This window comes from Pristiophorus japonicus, chromosome 17 (genome assembly GCF_044704955.1).
Source record: "Pristiophorus japonicus isolate sPriJap1 chromosome 17, sPriJap1.hap1, whole genome shotgun sequence".
Lineage (NCBI taxonomy): Eukaryota > Metazoa > Chordata > Chondrichthyes > Pristiophoridae > Pristiophorus > Pristiophorus japonicus.
This window is the reverse complement of record NC_091993.1, coordinates 32,004,662-32,025,962: the sequence shown is the minus strand read 5'-3', so window position 1 is coordinate 32,025,962 and position 21,301 is coordinate 32,004,662. Positions and strand designations below refer to the sequence as shown.

General features: G+C 53.3%; 1 protein-coding gene, 1 long non-coding RNA gene and 2 pseudogenes across 3 annotated transcripts in view; 3 read left to right on the top strand and 1 right to left on the bottom strand.

Moving 5' to 3' along the window:
• LOC139227653 (FERM domain-containing protein 5) overlaps positions 1 to 21,301 on the bottom strand; it is a 340,559-nt gene that overhangs the window by 17,038 nt on the left and 302,220 nt on the right. The window contains exons 12-13 of the mRNA XM_070858574.1: positions 17,287 to 17,355; positions 10,807 to 10,913 (exon numbers count right to left, since the gene is read on the bottom strand). Of these exons, the coding sequence (XP_070714675.1) occupies positions 10,807 to 10,913; positions 17,287 to 17,355 (176 nt within the window). The remainder of the gene's footprint in view (positions 1 to 10,806; positions 10,914 to 17,286; positions 17,356 to 21,301) is intronic.
• LOC139227654 (uncharacterized) overlaps positions 1,496 to 21,301 on the top strand; it is a 138,330-nt gene continuing 118,524 nt past the window's right edge. For both annotated transcript variants that reach the window (XR_011587448.1, XR_011587447.1), the window contains exon 1: positions 1,496 to 1,766. This is a non-coding gene — a long non-coding RNA (uncharacterized lncRNA). The remainder of the gene's footprint in view (positions 1,767 to 21,301) is intronic.
• On the top strand, positions 7,232 to 7,463 carry LOC139228359 (U2 spliceosomal RNA; annotated as a pseudogene).
• LOC139228449 (U2 spliceosomal RNA) lies at positions 7,602 to 7,806 on the top strand (annotated as a pseudogene).

Here is a 21,301-nt window from a genome sequence, read left to right as displayed (position 1 = left end):
CTTGAGCATCCCTGATTATAATCGCTCCACCATTGGTGGCCGTGCCTTCTGTTGCCTGGGCCCCAAGCTCTGGAACTCCCTCCCTAAACCTCTCCGTCTCTCTACCTCTCTTTCCTTTAAGACTCTTCTTAAAACTGACCTCTTTGACCAAGCTTTTGGTCATCTGTCCCTAATATCTCCTTATGCGGCTCGGGGTCAGTTATTGTCTGATTATGCTCCTGTGAAGTGCCCTGGGATGTTTTACTACGTTAGTGGTGCTATATAAATGCAAGTTGTTGTTGTTGCTTAAAGGGGTGCTGTTGTTGTGTGATCGGATACTGCCAGGGGGCGTATCTCAGGAGATCACCCGCACGGAGTCCACGATTCTCCGTTGGGGCAACATCGCCAGGTACCTGATGGAACAAGACGCTCGGTATTCACTCTACCTACACATTTGCTCGAGGAAGGATTCAGTCAAACTCTAAGTCAACCCATAAAGCCTCTTTGTTCTAGGGAGCCACACTTAATTCATTCAGTTTCCTGAGGAAGGTTAATAACGGGGGGAGAACATTTCAACAAGAACCATCTCTGACACATCTCTGTAACCCTAAACTCGAACAATTGGAACGTTCGACACTATAGGTGCAACATTATTTAACTCTAATCCACTATATTCCGTAAGATTCTCCCGATCCCCACAGGACTGGAGCCATGGTGCTCTGTGCAGTGATTGTCAATGGCTTCAAAATTCATTCCTGGGATGTGGGTGTCGCTGGCAAGGCCGGCATTTATTGCCCATCCCTAATCACCCCGTGAGAAGGTGGTGGTGAGTCGCTTTCTTTAACCGCTGCAGTCCGTGTGGTGAAGGTGCTCCCTCAGTGCTGTTAGGGAGGGAGTTCCAGGATTTTGATCCACGATGATAAAGGAACGGCCGATATATTTAATAGAGGTGGTGTATCTCAGAGCTTGCTTTTTATTGGCGTATTGAATTAACGGTAGGCTGTGGATTCAGCCTGTGTCTTTCCCACACACATGGCACGTTTCCTGGTGTTTGTTGGGTGTATGGAGGAGATCCCGAGAGAGAGGATGATCAATAAGAGGATGATTCCCCGGGAACTTGTGGTGGACAGTTCGGGAGAAGTAGATGGAAGCTGGTTAACGGGGGAATGGTGCGTGACGCAGAAAGAGGCGATGGGGAAAATAAACAGTGCTGATCTCATACATTCTTCCACTGTCCTTCAACTCTACCGCCCCTCACAACTCGCTGCTCAGTGACGTTGTAATTCTCAGTTCCGCACTTGCTCTTCAATCCCTGCCAGTGACTCCTCCTCTCTGAACCCGGCTAGTATCCATTGCATTCCAAACCCGCGATGTCCTCATAAAATATGTCAACACTCACTCGTGGCCGAACAATTTATTATCCATGTCCGTAGCCGTGACGAACTAAACGTTTCATGTTGACTGCTGGCGAAGAGCGGCCAATCACAATCCCGAGTCCTCTCGTGCTCCAAGCCAAGCGTTAGACCCAGGTGTCTGTGTTGATGCCCGAGGGACCTCGCCACTTGAAGGAGGCACGAGGAGTTAAGTGATGCTCCATTGAGGCAATAACTCAAAGAACGCACCACATTAAGGCACAGTCTTAGTGCTGGGATTTAAAATGGACACTGCAGCCTCGCTGAAAACTCACACATACGTTTCTGTGGTTCCATTCTGCCCACTGCACCCTACAGGAAGGATGCCAAGGCGTTGGAGAGGGAGCAGAGGAGATTGACCAGAACGGTCCCAAGGTGAGAGCAGTTGTGTAGATACACTGGAGAAGCTGGGATTGTGGAGCAGAGAAGGTTAATAGAGGTGTCCAATATTATGAGGGTTTTGATCGAGTAAACCAGGGGGAACTATTTCCACTGGTGGGTGGGTCGGTAACCAGAGGTCACAGGGTTAAGAAATTTAGGAAAAAAGCTGGGGCGGGGGGGGGAGATGAGGAGAATGCTTTACGCAGCGAGTTGTTGTGATCGGGAATGCACTGCCTGAAAGGGCGGTGGGAGCAGATTCAATAGTAACTTTCAAACAGGGAATTGGATAAATACTTGAAGGGGAAACATTTGTCGGGCTGTGGGGAAAGGGCAGGGGGAGTGGGTCTAATGGGATCACTCTGTCACAGAGCCAGCGCAGGCACAATGGGCCCAACGGCCTCCTTCTGCGCTGTAAGATTCTATAATCCAGGAACAAAACATATATATTGGGGTAGATTTATCGCCCGGCTGGTAATCTGGCAGAGTGACCACCTGCCCGTTATAGAACCTGTTGCCCTCAGACTCTGCCAGATCAGCGCCTGAGGTAAAGGTGCCCCCGGCACTCTGTCCATTGGGGCAACATTCCCCGCTCGGTGTAAGCTCTTACTCAATACAAGCAGACAGGACTGGAGGCACAGCACTGTGCTCCATCCACACGGCATGCAGACCCCCACCCCCCCAACCCCTCGCCTCCCCCCCAACACCGCCCCCCATCCCTCCCCTCCCCACTGCCCCCCATCCCTCGATCTCTCCTGCTCCTCAATCACTTCCTCGGTCAAAGATCCAACCAGTCCCCTCTTCGATCTGCTGACGCTGGCTGCAGGGATCTCTCTGGTTACAATGCATTGTAAAGATCTCCTCCTGTCAGCATGTCGAGTTCTTTTTGAACAGTTTTACAATCTCAGCACAAACACTGACTACAGGCAGATGCTACTACAACAATAAAAACTTGCATTTAGATAGCACCTTTAACGTAGAAGCGGTCAGCTGTGGCTCAGTGGGCAGCACCCTCGCTTCTGAGTCAGAAGGTCGTGGGTTCAAGTCCCACTCCAGGGACTTGAGCACAAAAAACTCTCGGCTGATCCTCAGCACTACACTGGGAGTGAGTGCTGCACTGTCGGAGGGGCTGTACTGAGGGAGAACCGCACTGTCGGAGGGGCAGTACTGAGGGAGCGCCGCACTGTCGGAGGGGCAGTACTGAGGGAGAACCGCACTGTCGGAGGGGCAGTACTGAGGGAGAACCGCACGGTCGGAGGGGCAGCACTGAGGGAACGCCGCACTGTCGGAGGGGCAGTACTGAGGGAGAACCGCACTGTCGGAGGGGCAGTACTGAGGGAGAACCGCACGGTCGGAGGGGCAGTACTGAGGGAGTGCCGCACTGTCGGAGGGGCAGTACTGAGGGAGCGCCGCACTGTCGGAGGGGCAGTACTGAGGGAGAACCGCACTGTCGGAGGGGCAGTACTGAGGGAGAACCGCACGGTCGGAGGGGCAGTACTGAGGGAGTGCCGCACTGTCGGAGGGGCAGTGCTGAGGGAGCGCCGCAATGTTGGAGATGCCGTCTTTCGAATGAGACGTTAAACCGAGGCCCCGTCTGCCCTCTCAGGTGGATGTAAAAGATCCCACGGCACTATTTCGAAGAAGAGCAGGGGAGTTCTCCCCGACGTCCTGGAGCCAATATTTATCCCTCAATCAACATAACAAGAACAGATAATCTGGGTCATTATCATATTGCTGTTTGTGGGAGCTTGCTGTGCGCAAATTGACTGCCGCGTTTCCCACATTACAACAGTGACTACACTCCCAAAGTACTTCATTGGCTGTAAAGCGCGTTGGGACGTCCGATGGTCGTGAAAGGCGCTATATAAATGCAAGTCTTGCGTCAGTAAAATGACCCAAGGTGCTTCACAGCCAGGAGCGGCGCGGTACCATCCAGGAACCCGCAGCCCGCTTGCCTCGCGCTCCCTCAGTGTGGCGCTGGGGGTCTCTGGAGTGGGGTCAGCCCACGGGGGGCCAGACCCAACAGAGGTGGCAGCTTCCTCTCAGACGTTACGTCTCAGGAAGCAAGGCGGCTGCCGCAGAGCAAAAGGATGCGTTATTACCTCTCAAGATGGCAGACGTGTTGGAAAACTGCCGCTCCTGTGGGCTGCCCCCGGTCAGAGCGGGGAAGAGAGGCAGAGCGCCCAGAGCCTTGCTGAGGATCCGTGGTCCGAGGCTGAGAATCCGCACCTTGACATCCCGGAAACAGTGGTTTATCATCCGCAGGTGGACGTTGACTTTAGTTTTGATTTTAATCAAACATTTAACCATCTCAGCTCCCCAATTATTGCTGGTTTTAAAGGAAAAGACTATCGAGAGCAGCGAGCCGGGTGGGTAAAGCTCTCGGACCAGCTCTGGGCAGGCAAGGGGCTGGAATGTAAAATCTCCAGCCCGTCAGCAATGGTCAGCGATCCGGTGACTTCAGGCCTCCTGTGCTATTTGCAAAGTGTCTATTTATACCATAGCTGCTGTAACAATTTATAAATGACTGCAAATCGTCGTCCCTCTGGCACAGGCTATCAGGTTTCAGCAGATGGAGGCCACAGACCCCAACACACCCATACCCCCATCCTGATAACCTGTCCCCATCCCCAAACTCTTCAACAACGTGTCTCGCTGCTTGAAGCTGCTGTTTGACTGAGCATACTATGGCACAGCTCAATGATGCACAGATAGGTGACCTGGGGGGGACAGGGGGTGGGGGTGGGGAACAGGTCATTGTGATTCTTCCCTTACACATACACATACTCACACACACGTACTCTCACTCCCACACACACACACACATACTCACACACAGTCACTCACACACACACACATACTCACACACACTCACACTCATACACACACAGTCACACACACACACTTACACACTCACATATTCACACACTCACTCACACACACATACATACACAGTCACACTCACAGTCACACTCACATACACACTCACACACACACACCCTCACACACAGAGTTACACTCACACACTCACTCAAAACACATACTCACACTCACACACACCCCCTCACACACACAGAGTCACACTCACACACTCACACACACACATACGCACTCACACACACATACACACTCACACTCACACACACGGAGTCCTGGATTGCAGCTGTCCCGTCAGTGTGTGTGAGTGTGAGTATGTGTTGTGAGTGAGTGTGTGAGTGTAACTCTGTGTGTGTGAGGGGGTGTGTGTGTGAGTGTGTGTGAATATGTGTGTGAGTATGTGTGTGTGAGTGTGTATGTGTGTGTGAGTGTGACTGTGTGTGAGTGTGCGTGTATGTATGTGTGTGTGAGTGAGTGTGTGAATATGTGAGTGTGTAAGTGTGTGTGTGTGACTGTGTGGATGTGTGTGACTGTGTGTATGAGTATTTTTACATACAGGTGCCAGTTTAAGGTGATTGCCAGAAGAACCAAAGGCGACATCTTTTTACGCAGCGAGTGGTTAGGATCTGGAATGCGCAGCCTGAGCGGTTGGTGGAGGGAGACTCAATCGTGGCTTTCAAAAGGGAGTTGGATAAGTACCTGAAGGAAACAGATTCGCAGAGCTACGAGGAATGAACGGGGGAGTGGGACTGGCTGAGAGCCGGCACGGGCTCAACAAGCCGAATGGCCTCCTCCTGTGCTGTAACCGTTCTCTGATTCTGTGGGTTACAGAGTTTTATTTATTTATTCAGTCACTCATTCATCGACGACTGGTGAACCACTGTCTATACCAGAGATGTGTTTAAATCATCTTTAAGATTCAATTGCTGCGATTAACGTTCACAGAGCAGGTTTTGGTGAAGTGAGACAAATCTAGTGGGAGCAATTTGCTCTCAGTTCTTACTAATAATGCTTTGGCTCACCGTGTCTTTCTGCTTGTGAAACATTTGAGTATTTTTATTGAGAAACTCAGTGAAGGACAGAGAGTCAGCGCAGGCACAATGGGCCGACCGGCGTCCTCCTGGACCTCATTCTATGACCCGTCTGGACCCGTTAATGTTGTCATGTAGGAAGCACGGCAGCCAACTTGCGCACAGCAAGCTCCCACCAAAGCAGGGGCATTAAGGGAGCAAGGGTCTGGGGAGGATTCGCTCTACGATGTGATACCAGGAATGTTTGACATGAGGTCCAGTATCTCCGGTGAAACCGTAAACAGGCCCTTCCCGCGGGGTCAGCTTTGGGTTTTGCGAAGCTGCAGATTGGAAGAGGAAGTGGAGGTGGACGGAATGGGAAGACCTGGGCAGAGGTTGAGCTCCTGGGAGTGAGTGAGTCAGTGGGGGGGGGATGGGGGGGGGGCGGCTGGGTCTCGATGGCGACTCGGCGAGGACTCGGGGCGCAGGAAGAATGCGCAGAGGATCAGAAACTTACCATCGAAGCACAGGGAATGACAGGTGTAACCAGGGAGCAACGACAGACAAGGCGGAATGTCTTCATTGTAAAGAAAGAATTTATATTTCTATAGCGCCTTTCAATGCGTCTGGACATCCCAAAGTGCTTTACAGCCAATGAAGTACTTTTGGAGTGTAGTCACTGTTGCAACGTAGGAATGGCGGCAAACAAATTGTGCACAGCAAGCTCCCACACACAGCAATGTGATAATGTGATTATGTTGATTGAGGGATAACTATTGGCCCCAGGACACCGGGGAGAACTCCCCTGCTCTTCTTCAAAATAGTGCCGTGGGATTTTCTACGTCACTTGAGAGAGCAGACGGTGCCTCGGTTTAATGCCTCATCCGAAAGACGGCACCCCCTCAGTACTGCCCCTCCAACAGTATGGCGCTCCTTCAGTACTGCCCCTCCGACAGTGCGGCACTCCCTCAGTACTGCCCCTCCGACAGTGTGGCACTCCCTCAGTAATGCACCTCCGACAGTGCGGCACTCCCTCAGTACTGCCCCTCCGACAGTGCGGCACTCCCTCAGTACTGCCCCTCCGACAGTGCGGCGCTCCCTCAGTAATGCACCTCCGACAGTGCGGCACTCCCTCAGTACTGCCCCTCCGACAGTGCGGCGCTCCCTCAGCACTGCACTGGGAGAGTCAGCCTGGATGTTTGTTCTCAAGTCCCTGGAGTGGGACTTGAACCCACAACCTTCTGAGCAGAGGCGAGAGTGCTGCCCACTGACCCACGGCTGACACTGAATACTGTCGTCGCTATAGTGATGTAGGGCAATCCGGCAGCCAATATGTGCACAGCAAGCTGCCAGAAATCGCCGTGAGATAAATGACTCAATCATGTAGTTTAATGATGTTGGCCCTAAAGCAAGTGTTTCACTTTCAGCCAGTCTCTCTGACCGACCCGAGCTGGGTTTCCCGTGTCACCGCCGAGTTACTCACGGCCGTGCCTGGGCTACAGACCCCGCTGCGTCTGTCGGCACACTCAGCATTAAGCGGTGTTTGGCCTTTTGGCTAAGATCAAGTGTAGTATTATCGCTTCTCGGCCTTTTGGCTAAGATCATGCATAACTAACCTGACCAGCCACCATGACCTCCGGGTGGTTTCTCCCTGGTCAGGAAGGTATATGCTTGCTTTTTTGGAAACAGGAGGTGGGTGGGGAGGGTTGACCCATCCACCTCCACGGAGGTGTGTGGGGGACCTGACCCATCCACCTCCATGGCACGAACCTGGTATTGCAGTACTTCCAGGAACGGTGCAGTGGCTCTAGGCCTTTTGGCTAAGAGCATTGGCACAGAGTGATCCTTGGCATGTGCAAGATGACCTCTGGCGTTTGTGATTTGACAAAGAATTGGAACGATTGGCTACGAATTAAAAAAAAAAAAAAAAAATTAAGCGGTGTTTGGCGCTTCTCGGCCTTTTGGCTAAGATCATGCGTAACTGATCTGACAGGGGAGTAACCACCATGACCCCAAAGTGGTTCTCCCTGGATCAGGAAGGTGGTTCTCCTATGCTTTTTGGAAATAGGAGGTGGGTGGGGTGGCTTGACCCATCCACCTCCATGGCACGAACCTGGTATTGCAGTACTTCCAGGAACGGTGCAGTGGCTCTAGGCCTTTTGGCTAAGAGCATTGGCGCAGAGTGATCCTTGATGTGTGCAAGGTGACCTCTGGCGTTTGTGATTTGACAAAGAATTGGAACGATTGGCTATGAATTTAAAAAAAAATTAATCGGTGTTTGGCGTGTGATACGCTGAAGGAGCTGCCGCTAAGTGGTCTGTCAACATGTTTATAAACAGATTGTGCGGAGTGACAGGGACAGGTGCAGCACTGGCCCAGGCTGGATCCCGCTAACCCGGGCCTGAGCCGGAGAACGTCAGCGCTCCACGGGGGAAATGGAGGGATTGCAAACATCATTTACCGAAAGGAAAGGGAGGGACTGACTGTCGGGGTCCCTGCCCAGGAAGAGAAAACAGCAATGGGACATCCTTCTCCCGGTCAGGCTCACAAAATGCACTCACATAAAAGGGTGACTAAAGTAACAGTTCCATGGCCTCAATTTTCCCCAAACCCGTTTTTTGGCGTCCATCTGTTTTTGGGGCCCAACTACATCAAAACAAAATCATCCCATTTCCCCGTGTGAATTGTTGATTTTGGCGGCACGTAGCCTGTTGTTCAGCTTTGGGGGTGGAACCTAAGATCTGCGCCAGAAAGATGGGGTTGCCAGGGTAACGAGGGACACACTGCAGGCCGAGGCTGGAAACACATTCTGGCCCGCTCACAGCAACCTGCACAAGCCCCTCGCACATTGTAGCAGCTTAACAGCATTGAATTATTAAAGTGTTTGTGCCACAAGTCTATCCCTCTCTCCCGGTGCCCGGTGCCTAACCCTGGCCGATAGGCCTCTCCCACGCTCTCCCCCCTCTCTCTGCCGCTGCTGTCCGGGCCGTGGAACTGCATCTGCTACACTAATTCTCTTCCCTGCACCGATTTACTGACCTGCCCAGAAGGTTTTTTTGCACAGAGGCCACATACACCGTCCTAAGAAGTATTGGAGTAAATCGGAGCTGGCCAAACTTGCGTAATGGCCAGAATTGGCGAGGGTGGCAGGTTACGACCCCAAATACGCAAAAAAAAACTAACCTAAAAAATCGTAACTAACTGAGTTATGCTGGCGCACAATCTTTGGGGAAACTTGGATATTTTAATTCAGGCCAGAAAAAATGGCGCAGATAACTGGGGAAAATTTGGCCTATTGTAATGCTTATTTCAAAAGCTGGGCCCAGTTGGTGCGAGTCTTTAAACCAGGGCCCAGCGAGACTCACTTTTCTAAGACACCAGCACGATATAAGTTGCAAAACAGATTTTTATTTCTTCAGAGGTATTTAACGCAAGCCTCCCTCGGATCTGTATTCACCGTGTAAATGTTTTAGAAAGTGTTTACACAGACTGTGAACAATGTCGCCGCTCTGTGGGTCTTTGCCCTGCCAACTTACTGCCCAACTGTGGGAGTAACTTGGAAAGGTGGCCCAATATTAATCGCTCACCATCTACACTCGTGCGAATGGATCACAGGATGGATCTGGTGATCTGGGGATCGAGTTCCTGTGAGTTGCATCAGCGGCCGGACCAGCGGAAAAGACCTGCCGAGGTTTAAGCGTCGGTGAGTTCCGCCCAAAGCTACTCACGTTCGTGTTTTTTGCGACCTTTTCCGCTGGGTCAAAAATCAATTTGCCCGAAGCAGTCCCCGCCCACAAAACCAGGCCAAGCCCCCTCCCGCCCAGTCACCATGACGAGTTTCAGCCCATTGCACCCGTTTGACGGGGTTCACCACATTGCGCCCAGAATCTCGGGCGCCCGTGGTCACATGACTCCGGCGCCAATCGCTTGTACCGGCCGTGACCAGCGGCCAATTGAAGCTGTGTAACATGCGCACCTGTGAGCGTGCTCGGGGCTATCAGAGCTGTTGGCCACCCTCCTGATCTTTGGGCACCCTGTGCGGAGGGGTGCGGGCAGGTTGGAGGGCCTCCTCGTAGGACTGCTCCTGGGCATGGCCAATGGGGTCATCAGCTGGTCCAGGTAGCGGGCGGTCGAGGGGGTCGTTCAGCCCGACTGCCTGCCTCTCTTCTGCGATTACATCTGAGCCAGGGTGCCCCTGGAGATGGAGCACGCGGTGTCCACCAGTACGCTCGCAGCCTTCCGCGAGAGGTGGGCGCCGGAGGGACTGGAGTGCATCATCACCCCTGGCAACCAAATTTTAATTTGATCTAAGTTTCCGTTAAAGTTTTATTTGGAAGTTTATGGGTTCTCGTGCCCTCGCCAAAAGGGGGCACTTGATTTATAGTTTTACTTAAAATAGTTGTAGAGCTGTTGCATTGTGAGTGGCTTAGCCAGTCACATGATGTTGACAAGACTCAATAAAACCCCAGCCAGTTGGGTTCGGGGTTCCACGATGAGGTATGCAGTAGTGAGCCTAGTGGATGAACTGGTAATGTGTAGTGTGGCTGTTCAACCTTTGTTAATAAACCAATTAGTTCTTAATAGCAATGTGTTTCTGTGAATTCTTAAGCAAAGAACCCATGAAGTAAATACATTACAGAATTCTGGCCCAGCTCTGTTTCGCTGGCAGACAATACAATAAATTGTGTGTAAACGAGTTCAGATTCAGCCGAGATGCGCCCGTGGTACACAAGGCCTGTGATCAACGGTGAATCGAACCCACTGATGGGCCGTGCCTCCCGCTGCCACAGTTACCTCAACACATTCTCAGTTTACGTTGGTTTATTTCCATTCTCTCGAGGCACCGTTGGCCACATCCGTCAACAATCGATTCCAATTGGCTGTGCCGCTCAATGGCGCTAATGCAGGCGGGATTTCACCTTCGGGCTGCTGCGACGGAGCATCAGTGGAATTTGGGCACAACTTCACTTTGGCAGAACCTGGCGGGATTTCCAATGCGTTTTACCTGGTCCCACCTGCCACCCCCCACCCCTCCCCCCTCACGCCAGTGGAACCCCCCGGTTCAGAATCCGACCCAATGCACCGATCACTCGCTCTGACCCGGCCCAGTTTGGCCCAGGCCGGACGGGGTGGGACGGGACTGACCTTACCTTCCATGATGGAGATGTGCACTGCTCTCCTGCGGGTCCTGGGCACACTGCTCAGCCTCGAGCCGTGTGAGATGGAGGGGCAGCTACGGCTGGGGACCAGACCCGACCTGCAGACAGGGAGACACAAGCCCAGGCTGAAGGGGTTTCATTTGCCACTGGGTTTTTTGAGCGTACGTTGACGGAACAGGCCGGTTCATCCGAATGCTCGCGCGCCAACACATCGTCACACGGCCAGCAAAAGACTGCCGATCTCTCCGCCTCAACCAGCCCATTCAGGAGCGGCGGCGAGACGCGGAAAAGACCAAAACAGAAGCTCATGTAGCTCGCCGCAGGCCGCTAACAGGGCCACACCGTCATAGGTCACATCGCAACAACAACCTGCATTTATATAGCGCCTTTAATGTGGTGAAACGTCCCAAGGTGCTTCACAGGAGTGTTATGAGACAAAACAAGTTGGCACTGAGCCACATAAGGAGAAATTAGCACAGGTGACCAAAACCTCGGTCAAAGAGGTAGGTTTTAAGGAGTGTCTTGAAGGAGGATAGAGAGGCGGAGAGGTTTAGGGAGGGAGTTCCAGAACTTGGGGCCCAGGCAACAGAAGGCACGGCCACCAATGATGGAGCGATTATAATCAGGGATGCTCAAGAGAGCAGAATTAGAGGAGCGCAGACATCTTGGGGAGTTGTGGGGCTGGAGGAGATTACAGAGATAGGGAGGGGGGGAGGGCATGGAGGGATTTGAAAACAAGGATGACAATTTTGAAATTGAAGCGTACTTAACCGGGAGCCAATGTAGGTCAGCCAGCACAGGGGGTGATGGGTGAGCGGGACTTGGTGCGAGTTAGGACATGGGGCTGCCGAGTTTTGGATGACCTCGAGTTTACATCGGGTAGAATGTGGGAGGCCAGCCAGGAGTGCCAGGAGGAGGCCATTCAGCCCCTCAATTCTGTTCCTCCCATTCAATGAGAGAATGGCTTTATCTGTACTGGCGTTCAATGACTGCACAGCCGTGCCAAGAAAACTAATTTTATCCTGCAGATGAATTGTTGAGAATTAATTAGCAAAATGTGAAATGGATGTAGAATGAGTCCTCTGAGTGTTGAGCAGAGGTCAGTTTGAGCCTGGTCATGCTTCTGTTTAATTATCAACGTTGGCAGAGCGAGAATTGAAGGCATATGTTATAGCTACACCTGTACGGGGGCATCACATGGCCCTCTGCTGCCCCACTCCACCCACTACCCCATTCCCCCATCCCCACCTCCCCCGTTACCCCCATCCCCCCTCCCCTGCTCCCCCACTCCCCCCGCCCCCAGCTCCCCCCTCCCCTCGCTCCCCCCTCCGCCCACCCCCCCCCATGCTCCCCCACTCCCCCCGCTCCCCCCTCCCCCAGCTCGCCACCTCCCCCCGTTCCCCCTCCTCCCGCTCCCCGCCTCCCCCCACTTCCCCCCGTCCCCCACTTCCCCGCTCCCCCCACTCCCCCCTCCCCCGCACACCCTCCCCGCTCCACCACTCCTGCCCTCCCATGCTTCCCCCTCCCCTACTCCCCCCTTCTCACCCTCCCCCGCTCCCCCCTCGCCTAGCTCCCCCGTTCCCCCACTCCCCAGCTCCCCCCTCCTCTAATCCCCACGCTCCCCCACTTCCCCCGCTCATACTGGGCCAGGAGCCAGCGAAGGTGACCGAGCAAAGTGAGTTGGACCTGGTGCAAGTTAGGACACGGAATAGCAAGCACAGGGGGTGATGGGTGAGCAGAACTGGGTGCGAGTTAGGACACGGGGCACGAGGTGATGGGTGAGCGGGACTTGGTGCGAGTCAGGACACGGGCAGCGAGCACAGGGGGTGATGGGTGAGCGGGGACTCGGTGCGAGTTAGGACACGGGCAGCGAGCACAGGGGGTGATGGGTGAGTGGGACTCGGTGCAAGTTAGGACACGGGGCAGCAGAGGTTCGGAGAAGCTGAGGTTTGCGGAGGGCGGAGGGTGAGGGGCTTGGAGTGTGTTTGGAAGCGTCGAGCCAGCAGCAACCAGACCTCTACAATTGAAGCCACCCTTGTGGGCTCCGCTTGCACTGGGGATTCACTCCGGCACTTGCCTCAGACACGGGGACCTCAGGAGGTAACCTCGTCCCGCCTGTCCCACCTCCTTGGCCCGATGTCAGGGCGAACAGAAGAAATAGGAGCAGGTGTCGGCTATTTGGCCCCTCGAGCCTGCTCCACCATTCAATAAGATCACGGCTGATCTGATCATGGACTCAACTCTACTTCCCCGCCCGCTCCCCATAACCCTTTACTCCCTTATCGCTCAAAAATCTGTCTATCTCTGCCTTAAATATATTCAATGACCCAGCCTCCACAGCTCTCTGGGACAGAGAATTCCACAGATTTACAACTCTCTGAGAGAAGAAATTCCTCATCTCCGTTTTAAATGGGCGGCCCCTTATTCTGAGACTATATCCCCTAGTTTTCGTTTCCCCTAGGAGTGGAAATATCCTCTCTGCTTCCATCTTGTTGTGCCCCCTCATTAGCTTATAAGTTTCGATAAGATCACCTCTCATTCTTCTGAACTCCAATGAGTATAGGCCTAACCTACTCAACCTATTTTCATAAGTCAATCCCCTCATCTCCGGAATCAACCTAGTGAAGCTTCTCTGAACAGCCTCCAATGCAAGTATATCCTTCATTAAATACGGAGACCAAAACTGTACGCAGTACTCCAGGTGTGTCCTCACCAACACCCTGTACAGTTGTAGCAGGACTTCTCTGCTTTTATACTCTATCCCTCTTGCAATAAAGGCCAACATTCCATTTGCTTTCCTGATTACTTGCTGTACCTGCACGCTAACTTTTTGTGTTTCATACACAAGGATCCCCAGGACCCTCGGTACTGCAGCATTTTGCAATTCTTCTCCATTTAAATTAGAACTTGCTTTTCTATTTTTTCTGCCAAAGTGGATAACCTTACATTTTCCCACATTATACTCCATCTGCCAAATTTTGCTCACACTCTGAGGAGGACGTGGGCATCAGACGCTGAAAGCTGCTGCCCCCTCTCCTGCTTGATCTCCTCATCCGGCGAGAGAACGGCCAAAGTCCCAACGGCATGGGGTCCCACTGCCAGCTCCGGCCCCCAGCCCCAGGGACCCCTCTGACAGGGGAGGGGGCGCTGGTGGTGTGGACGCAGTGCTGGACGCGTGCCGGTGTTGGTGCCGGGCGCCCTGGGGACGTAACGCCGTGACAACTGGCAGCAGTCCCTGTCTGAGGAGTTGGAAGCTTGGCTTCGGACCATTTGGTTTTGCTACAAGTTCTAGAATGACCAAGTGCTCACCAATCCCGGACAGATAACGAGGAACGACACATTTCAGATAGCGGGGTGGCAGGGTGGCGGTGTGGGGGGGGCGTTGGGGGTGTAACTGTTCCAACCATCCCATCGCCACTCACACACAGAGAGCTCTTACATGCAGAGAGGATGTTTCCCCTCGTGGGGGAAGCTAGAACTAGGGGGCATTGTTTCAGAATAAGGGGCCGCCCATTTAAAACTGAGATGAGGAGGAATTTCTTCTCTCAGAGGGTTGTAAATCTGTGGAATTCTCTGCCCCAGAGAGCAGTGGAGGCTGGGTCATTGAATATATTTAAGACAGTTTTTTGAGCAATAAGGGAGTAAAGGGTTATGGGGAGCGGGCAGGGAAGTGGAGCTGAGCCCATGATCAGATCAGCCATGATCTTGTTGAATGGCGGAGCAGGCTCAAGGGACCAAATGGCCGACTCCTGCTCCTATTTCTTAAACTGTGACTAAATATTTCACAACCCGTGCCATCTGCCCACACCCAGATTATGAATCACCCGTTGTTGAGGTTATGACCAAGGATGTACATGAATGGTTAACTGCGGAAATAGTGAAGGGGTAGTTATGGAGGGGGGGTTAATGCTAGTTATGGAGGTCAATGGTAGTTATGGGGAGGTTAATGTTAGTTATGAGGGGTTAATGTTAGTTATGGGGTTAATGGTAGTTATGGGGGGTTAATGTTAGTTATGGGGGTTAATGGTAATTATGGGGGTTAATGGTAGCCACCGTTCCCGTTAGAGCAGTCTGGAGATCCTGCGTGGGCCGCTCACTGGCCTTTCAGTGGGAATAACTGTGCACACAGCAAGATTTTAATGGACTGTGCAGCCAATGACAGCGAACATTGATGGTAGTTAGAATGAGCCAATTTGTAGCCTCTTGGGCCAATGATAATTACTAACGATGACTAATGGCGTTGGTTGGTGATGGAGCTTTAAGTTGGTGATGAATTGTGGGTGAGGCAGTTACTGATAGTTAAGCTTTCAGTGACGTGGGTTAGATGTGCAGAGAGACAGTGAGCAGAAACAGAATGCAGGAAATCTCAGAGCAGAGGCAGCCCGAGAGGGTGGTAGAGGGAGACTCAATCGCGGCTTTCAATCAGGAGTTGGATACGTCCCCGAAGGAAAACAATAGCAGGGCTTCAGGGAAAGGGCGGGGGAGTGGGACTGACTGAGGGTCCCTTGCAAAGAGCCGGCACGGGCTTGACGGGCCGAATGGCCTCCTCCCGTGCTGTAACCACCTTCTATCATTCTAGGATTCTATAAAGGATGGCACAGAGGGGGGAAGGTGTGGGGTATCGGAGTTGGGGGAGGGTATGGGGGTATCAGAGGGGGGAAGGTGTGGGGGTATCAGGGATGGAGGGTGTGGGGGTATCAGGGATGGAGGGTGTGGGGGTATCGGGGGGGAGGGTGTGGGGGTATCAGAGGGGGAGGTTATGGGGGTATCAGAGGGGGAGGGTGTGGGGGTATCAGAGGGGGGAGGGTGTGGGGGTGTCAAAGAGGGGGGAGGGTGTGGGGGTATCAGAGGAGGAGGTTATGGGGGTATCAGAGGGGGAGGGTATGGGGATATTAGAGGAGGGAGGATGTGGGGGTATCGGAGGGGAGAGGGTGTGGGGGTATCGGAGGGGGAGGATGTGGGGGTATCGGAGGGGGGAAGATGTGGGGGTATCGGAGGTGGGAGGATGTGGGGGTATCGGAGGGGGGAGGGTGTGGGGGGTATTGAAGGGGGGAGGATGTGGGGATATCGGAGGGGGGAGGGTGTGGGGGTATCAGAGGGGAGAGGGTGTGGGGGGTATTGAAGGGGGGAGGATGTGGGGGTATCGGAGGGGGGAGGGTGTGGGGGTATCAGAGGGGAGAGGGTATGTGGGTATTAGAGGAGGGAGGGTGTGGGGGTATTGGAGGGGGGAGGGTGTGGGGGTATTGGAGGGGGGAGGGTGTGGGGGTATCAGAGGGGGGAGGGTGTGGGGGTATTGGAGGGGGAGGGTGTGGGGGTATCGGAAGGGGGAGGGTGTGGGGGTATCGGAGGGGGGAGGGTGTGGGGGTATCGGAGGGGGGAGGGTGTGGGGATATCAGAGGGGGGAGGGTGTGGGGGTATCGGGGGGGAGGGTGTGTGGGTATCGGAGGGGAGAGGGTGTGGGGGTATCGGAGGGGGGAGGGTATGGGGGTATCGGGGGGGAGGGTGTGGGGGTATCGGGGGGGAGGGTGTGGGGGTATCAGAGGGGGGAGGGTGTGGGGGTATCGGGGGGGAGGGTGTGGGGGTATCGGGGGGGAGGGTGTGGGGGTATCGGAGGGGAGAGGGTGTGGGGGTATCGAAGGGGGGAGGGTGTGGGGGTATCGGAGGGGGGAGGGTGTGGGGGTATCGGAGGGGGGAGGGTGTGGGGGTATTGGAGGGGGGAGGGTGTGGGGGTATTGGAGGGGGGAGGGTGTGGGGGTATCGGAGGGGGGAGGGTGTGGGGGTATCGGAGGGGGGAGGGTGTGGGGGTATTGGAGGGGGGAGGGTGTGGGGGTATTGGAGGGGGGAGGGTGTGGGGGTATTGGAGGGGGGAGGGTGTGGGGGTATTGGAGGGGGGAGGGTGTGGGGGTATTGGAGGGGGGAGGGTGTGGGGGTATCGGGGGGGAGGGTGTGGGGGTATCGGAGGGGAGAGGGTGTGGGGGTATCGAAGGGGGGAGGGTGTGGGGGTATCGGAGGGGGGAGGGTGTGGGGGTATCGGAGGGGGGAGGGTGTGGGGGTATTGGAGGGGGGAGGGTGTGGGGGTATTGGAGGGGGGAGGGTGTGGGGGTATCGGAGGGGGGAGGGTGTGGGGGTATCGGAGGGGAAGGGTGTGGGGGTATTGGAGGGGGAGGGTGTGGGGGTATCGGAGGGGGGAGGGTATAGGGGTACCACAGAGCAAGGCCGGTCATGGGGAATTATCAGAGTCGGGAGGTAACACGGGGTATCACCCAGCAGAGTAAGTGCCTGAACAACAATCACAGAGAGAACACGGAGCATGATGAAGACGAAACACTAAATACAACGGTGTGTAGAGGTGGTGATGGATGCAGCTGTCGCTCCAGATTTACCTGGACTTTGGGCAGTGAGGCCGGCTGCGTTGGCGTTACAGCCTCTGGTAAGCGTTGAGCTGAGAATCAGTCGAGTGGACGTTCTTACCTGTGAATCTCCGGGGGGCTGCGTTTAATCTTGGCGCTGGACGCGATCACTTCCTTTGCGACTCTTCCGCTGAAAGCAGCAAGAAGGGAGCGAGAGAAAGCATCAGTGCAAGGGAAACAAGGGTGGACACTAACTCCTTCTATCATTGGCCTGTCACACCGCTCACATTCCCAGATACAGAGCGCTCGTCAGTACGCGAGTTCCCCGGGGCACCGAATGAGGAGCCATGACTTTTATTTCAGCAGATGCTGGCGAAGTGCATGAGGCTAATCAACCGCACCACAATAATTGCCCTCGTTTATCTCTGCGGCTAACTGAGCAAATTCCGACTGCCGGTGGTAACTAACGCCAATTAACTGACATTCTGAGCATTGCGATGGGATTCCGCTTATTGCAAAGCTGTTAGAAAATGTCTTGTGTGTGAATGAATTGCCCCAAAACCAACTGTAAATCACCTTTCCCTGTCCGCCCTTCCATCGCTAACTGAGTACGGGGCTGGGAGGCCAACAGAAAATGCTGAAGACCACGGGGAGACCTCGGGGGAGAAATTCATTCGGGCCTCTGTTGCGGTGTTAATCCAGGCTGAGCGGTACTTTTAGCGCCTTGAAAAAGTTTGCACCTCCCGCCCAGAAGTCCGTCGGAATCGGGTGACGAGCTGACAGGGGCGATAAATCAGCTGTTGTAGATCAGAGCTGGGGGGCGGGGGCAGGGGGCGGCATAATGAAAGTTTGGTCGCTACATTTTGCAGACCCATTGCGCAATGCGCAAAACTCCGAGTCAGATCCCGGGAAAAGCCGAGTCTTAAAGGCGCGGCATAGTAATTGCACAATCACTTGTTTTCCCCCCGCGCTGTTGTGTCTGTCTGCCACGGCAAACTGGGAGACTCACGCACCGTGCTGTGTGTAAACCTTGCACTGACTGTGACTGAGACTCACGCACCGTGCTGTGTGTAAACCTTGCACTGACTGTGACTGAGGCTCACTCACCGTGCTGTGTGTAAACCTTGCACTGACTGTGACCTCGGAGACTCACGCACCGTGCTGTGTGTAAACCTTGCACTGACTGTGACTGAGACTCACGCACCGTGCTGTGTGTAAACCTTGCACTGACTGTGACTGAGACTCACGCACCGTGCTGTGTGTAAACCTTGCACTGACTGTGACTGAGACTCACGCACCGTGCTGTGTGTAAACCTTGCACTGACTGTGACTGAGACTCACGCACCGTGCTGTTTGTAGATGTTGCACTGACTGTGACTGAAGCTCACGCACCGTGCTGTGTGTAAACCTTGCACTGACTGTGACCTCGGAGACTCACGCACCGTGCTGGGTGTAAACCTTGCACTGACTGTGACTGAGACTCACGCACCGTGCTGTGTGTAAACCTTGCACTGACTGTGACTGAGACTCACGCACCGTGCTGTGTGTAAACCTTGCACTGACTGTGACTGAGACTCACGCACCGTGCTGTGTGTAAACCTTGCACTGACTGTGACTGAGACTCATGCACCGTGCTGTGTGTAAACCTTGCACTGACTGTGACTGAGACTCATGCACCATACTGTGTGTAAACCTTGCACTGACTGTGACTGAGGCTCACTCACCGTGCTGTGTGTAAACCTTGCACTGACTGTGACTGAGACTCACGCACCGTGCTGGGTGTAAACCTTGCACTGACTGTGACTGAGGCTCACGCACCGTGCTGTGTGTAAACCTTGCACTGACTGTGACTGAGACTCACGCACCGTGCTGTTTGTAGATGTTGCACTGACTGTGACTGAAGCTCACGCACCGTGCTGTGTGTAAACCTTGCACTGACTGTGACCTCGGAGACTCACGCACCGTGCTGGGTGTAAACCTTGCACTGACTGTGACCTCGGAGACTCACGCACCGTGCTGGGTGTAAACCTTGCACTGACTGTGACTGGGACTCACGCACCGTGCTGGGTGTAAACCTTGCACTGACTGTGACCTCGGAGACTCACACACCGTGCTGTGTGTAAACCTTGCACTGACTGTGACTGAGACTCACACACCGTGCTGTGTGTAAACCTTGCACTGACTGTTACTGAGACTCACGCACCGTGCTGTGTGTAAACCTTGCACTGACTGTGACTGAGACTCACACACCGTGCTGTGTGTAAACCTTGCACTGACTGTGACTGAGACTCACGCACCGTGCTGTGTGTAAACCTTGCACTGACTGTGACTGAGACTCACACACCGTGCTGTGTGTAAACCTTGCACTGACTGTGACTGGGACTCACGCACCGTGCTGTGTGTAAACCTTGCACTGACTGTGACTGGGACTCATGCACCGTGCTGTGTGTAAACCTTGCACTGACTGTGACTGAGACTCACACACCGTGCTGTGTGTAAACCTTGCACTGACTGTGACTGAGACTCACGCACCGTGCTGGGTGTAAACCTTGCACTGACTGTGACTGAGACTCACACACCGTGCTGTGTGTAAACCTTGCACTGACTGTGACTGAGACTCACGTACCGTGTTGTGTGTAAAGGTCAAGGATGTCTCGGAGTGGGTGCAGGACATTTTGAAGAGGGAGGGTAAACAGCCGGTTGTCGTGGTGCATATAGGTACCAACAATATAGGTAAAAAAACAGGATGAAATCTTACAAGACGAATTTAGGGAGCTAGGAGTTAAATTAAAAAGTAGGACCTCAAAAGTAGTAATCTCAGGATTGCTACCAGTGCCACGTGCTAGTCAGAGTAGGAATCGCAGGATAGCTCAGATGAATACGTGGCTTGAGTGGTGGTGCAGAAGGGAGGGATTCAAATTCCTGGGACATTGGAACCGGTTCTGGGGGAGGTGGGACCAGTACAAACCGGACGGTCTGCACCTGGGCAGGACCGGAAGCAATGTCCTAGGGGGAGTGTTTGCTAGTGCTGTTTGGGAGGAGTTAAACTAAAATGGCAGGGGGATGGGAACCTATGCAGGGAGACAGATTGGAATAAAATGGAGACAGAAGCAAAAGATAGAAAGGAGAATAGTAAAAGAGGAGGGCAGAGAAACCCAAGGCAAAAAACAAAAAAGGCCACTTTATAATAGAATTCTAAATGGTAAAAGTGTGTTAAAAAGACAAGCCTGAAGGCTCTGTGCCTCAATGCGAGGAGTATTCGGAATAAGGTGGACGAACTAACTGCGCAGATAGCAGTTAATGGGTATGATGTGATTGACATCACGGAGACATGGCTCCAGGGTGACCAAGGCTGGGAACTCAACATCCAGGGGTAGTCAGCACTTAGGAAGGATAGACAGAAAGGAAAAGGAGGCGGGGTGGTGTTGGTTAAAGAGGAAATTAATGCAATTGTAAGGAAGGACATTAGCTTGGATGATGTGGAATTGGTATGGGTGGAGTTACGGAATACCAAAGGGCAGAAAACGCTAGTGGGAGTTGTATACAGACCACCAAATAGTAGTAGTGAGGTTGGGGACAGCATCAAACAAGAAATAAGGGATATGTGCAATAAAGGTACAGCAGTAATCATGGGCGACTTTAATCTACATATTGATTGGGCTAACCTAACTGGTAGCAATACGGTGGAGGAGGATTTCCTGGAGTGTATTAGGGATGGTTTTCTAGACCAATATGTCGAGGAACCAACCAGAGAGCTGGCCATCCTAGACTGGGTGATGTGTAATGAGAAGGGACTAATCTTGTTGTGCGAGGCCCCTTGGGGAAGAGTGACCATAATATGGTAGAATTCTTTATTAAGATGGAGAGTGACAAAGTTAATTCAGAAACTAGGGTCCTGAACTTAAGGAAAGGTAACTTTGATGGTATCAGGCGCGAATTGGCTAGATTAGACTGGCAAATGATACTTAAAGGGTTGACGGTGGATAGGCAATGGCAGACAGTTAAAGAACACATGGACGAACTTCAACAATTGTACATCCCTGTCTGGAGTAAAAATAAAACGGGGAAGGTGGCTCAACTGTGGCTAACAAGGGAAATTAAAGATAGTGTTAAATCCAAGGAAGTGGCATACAAAT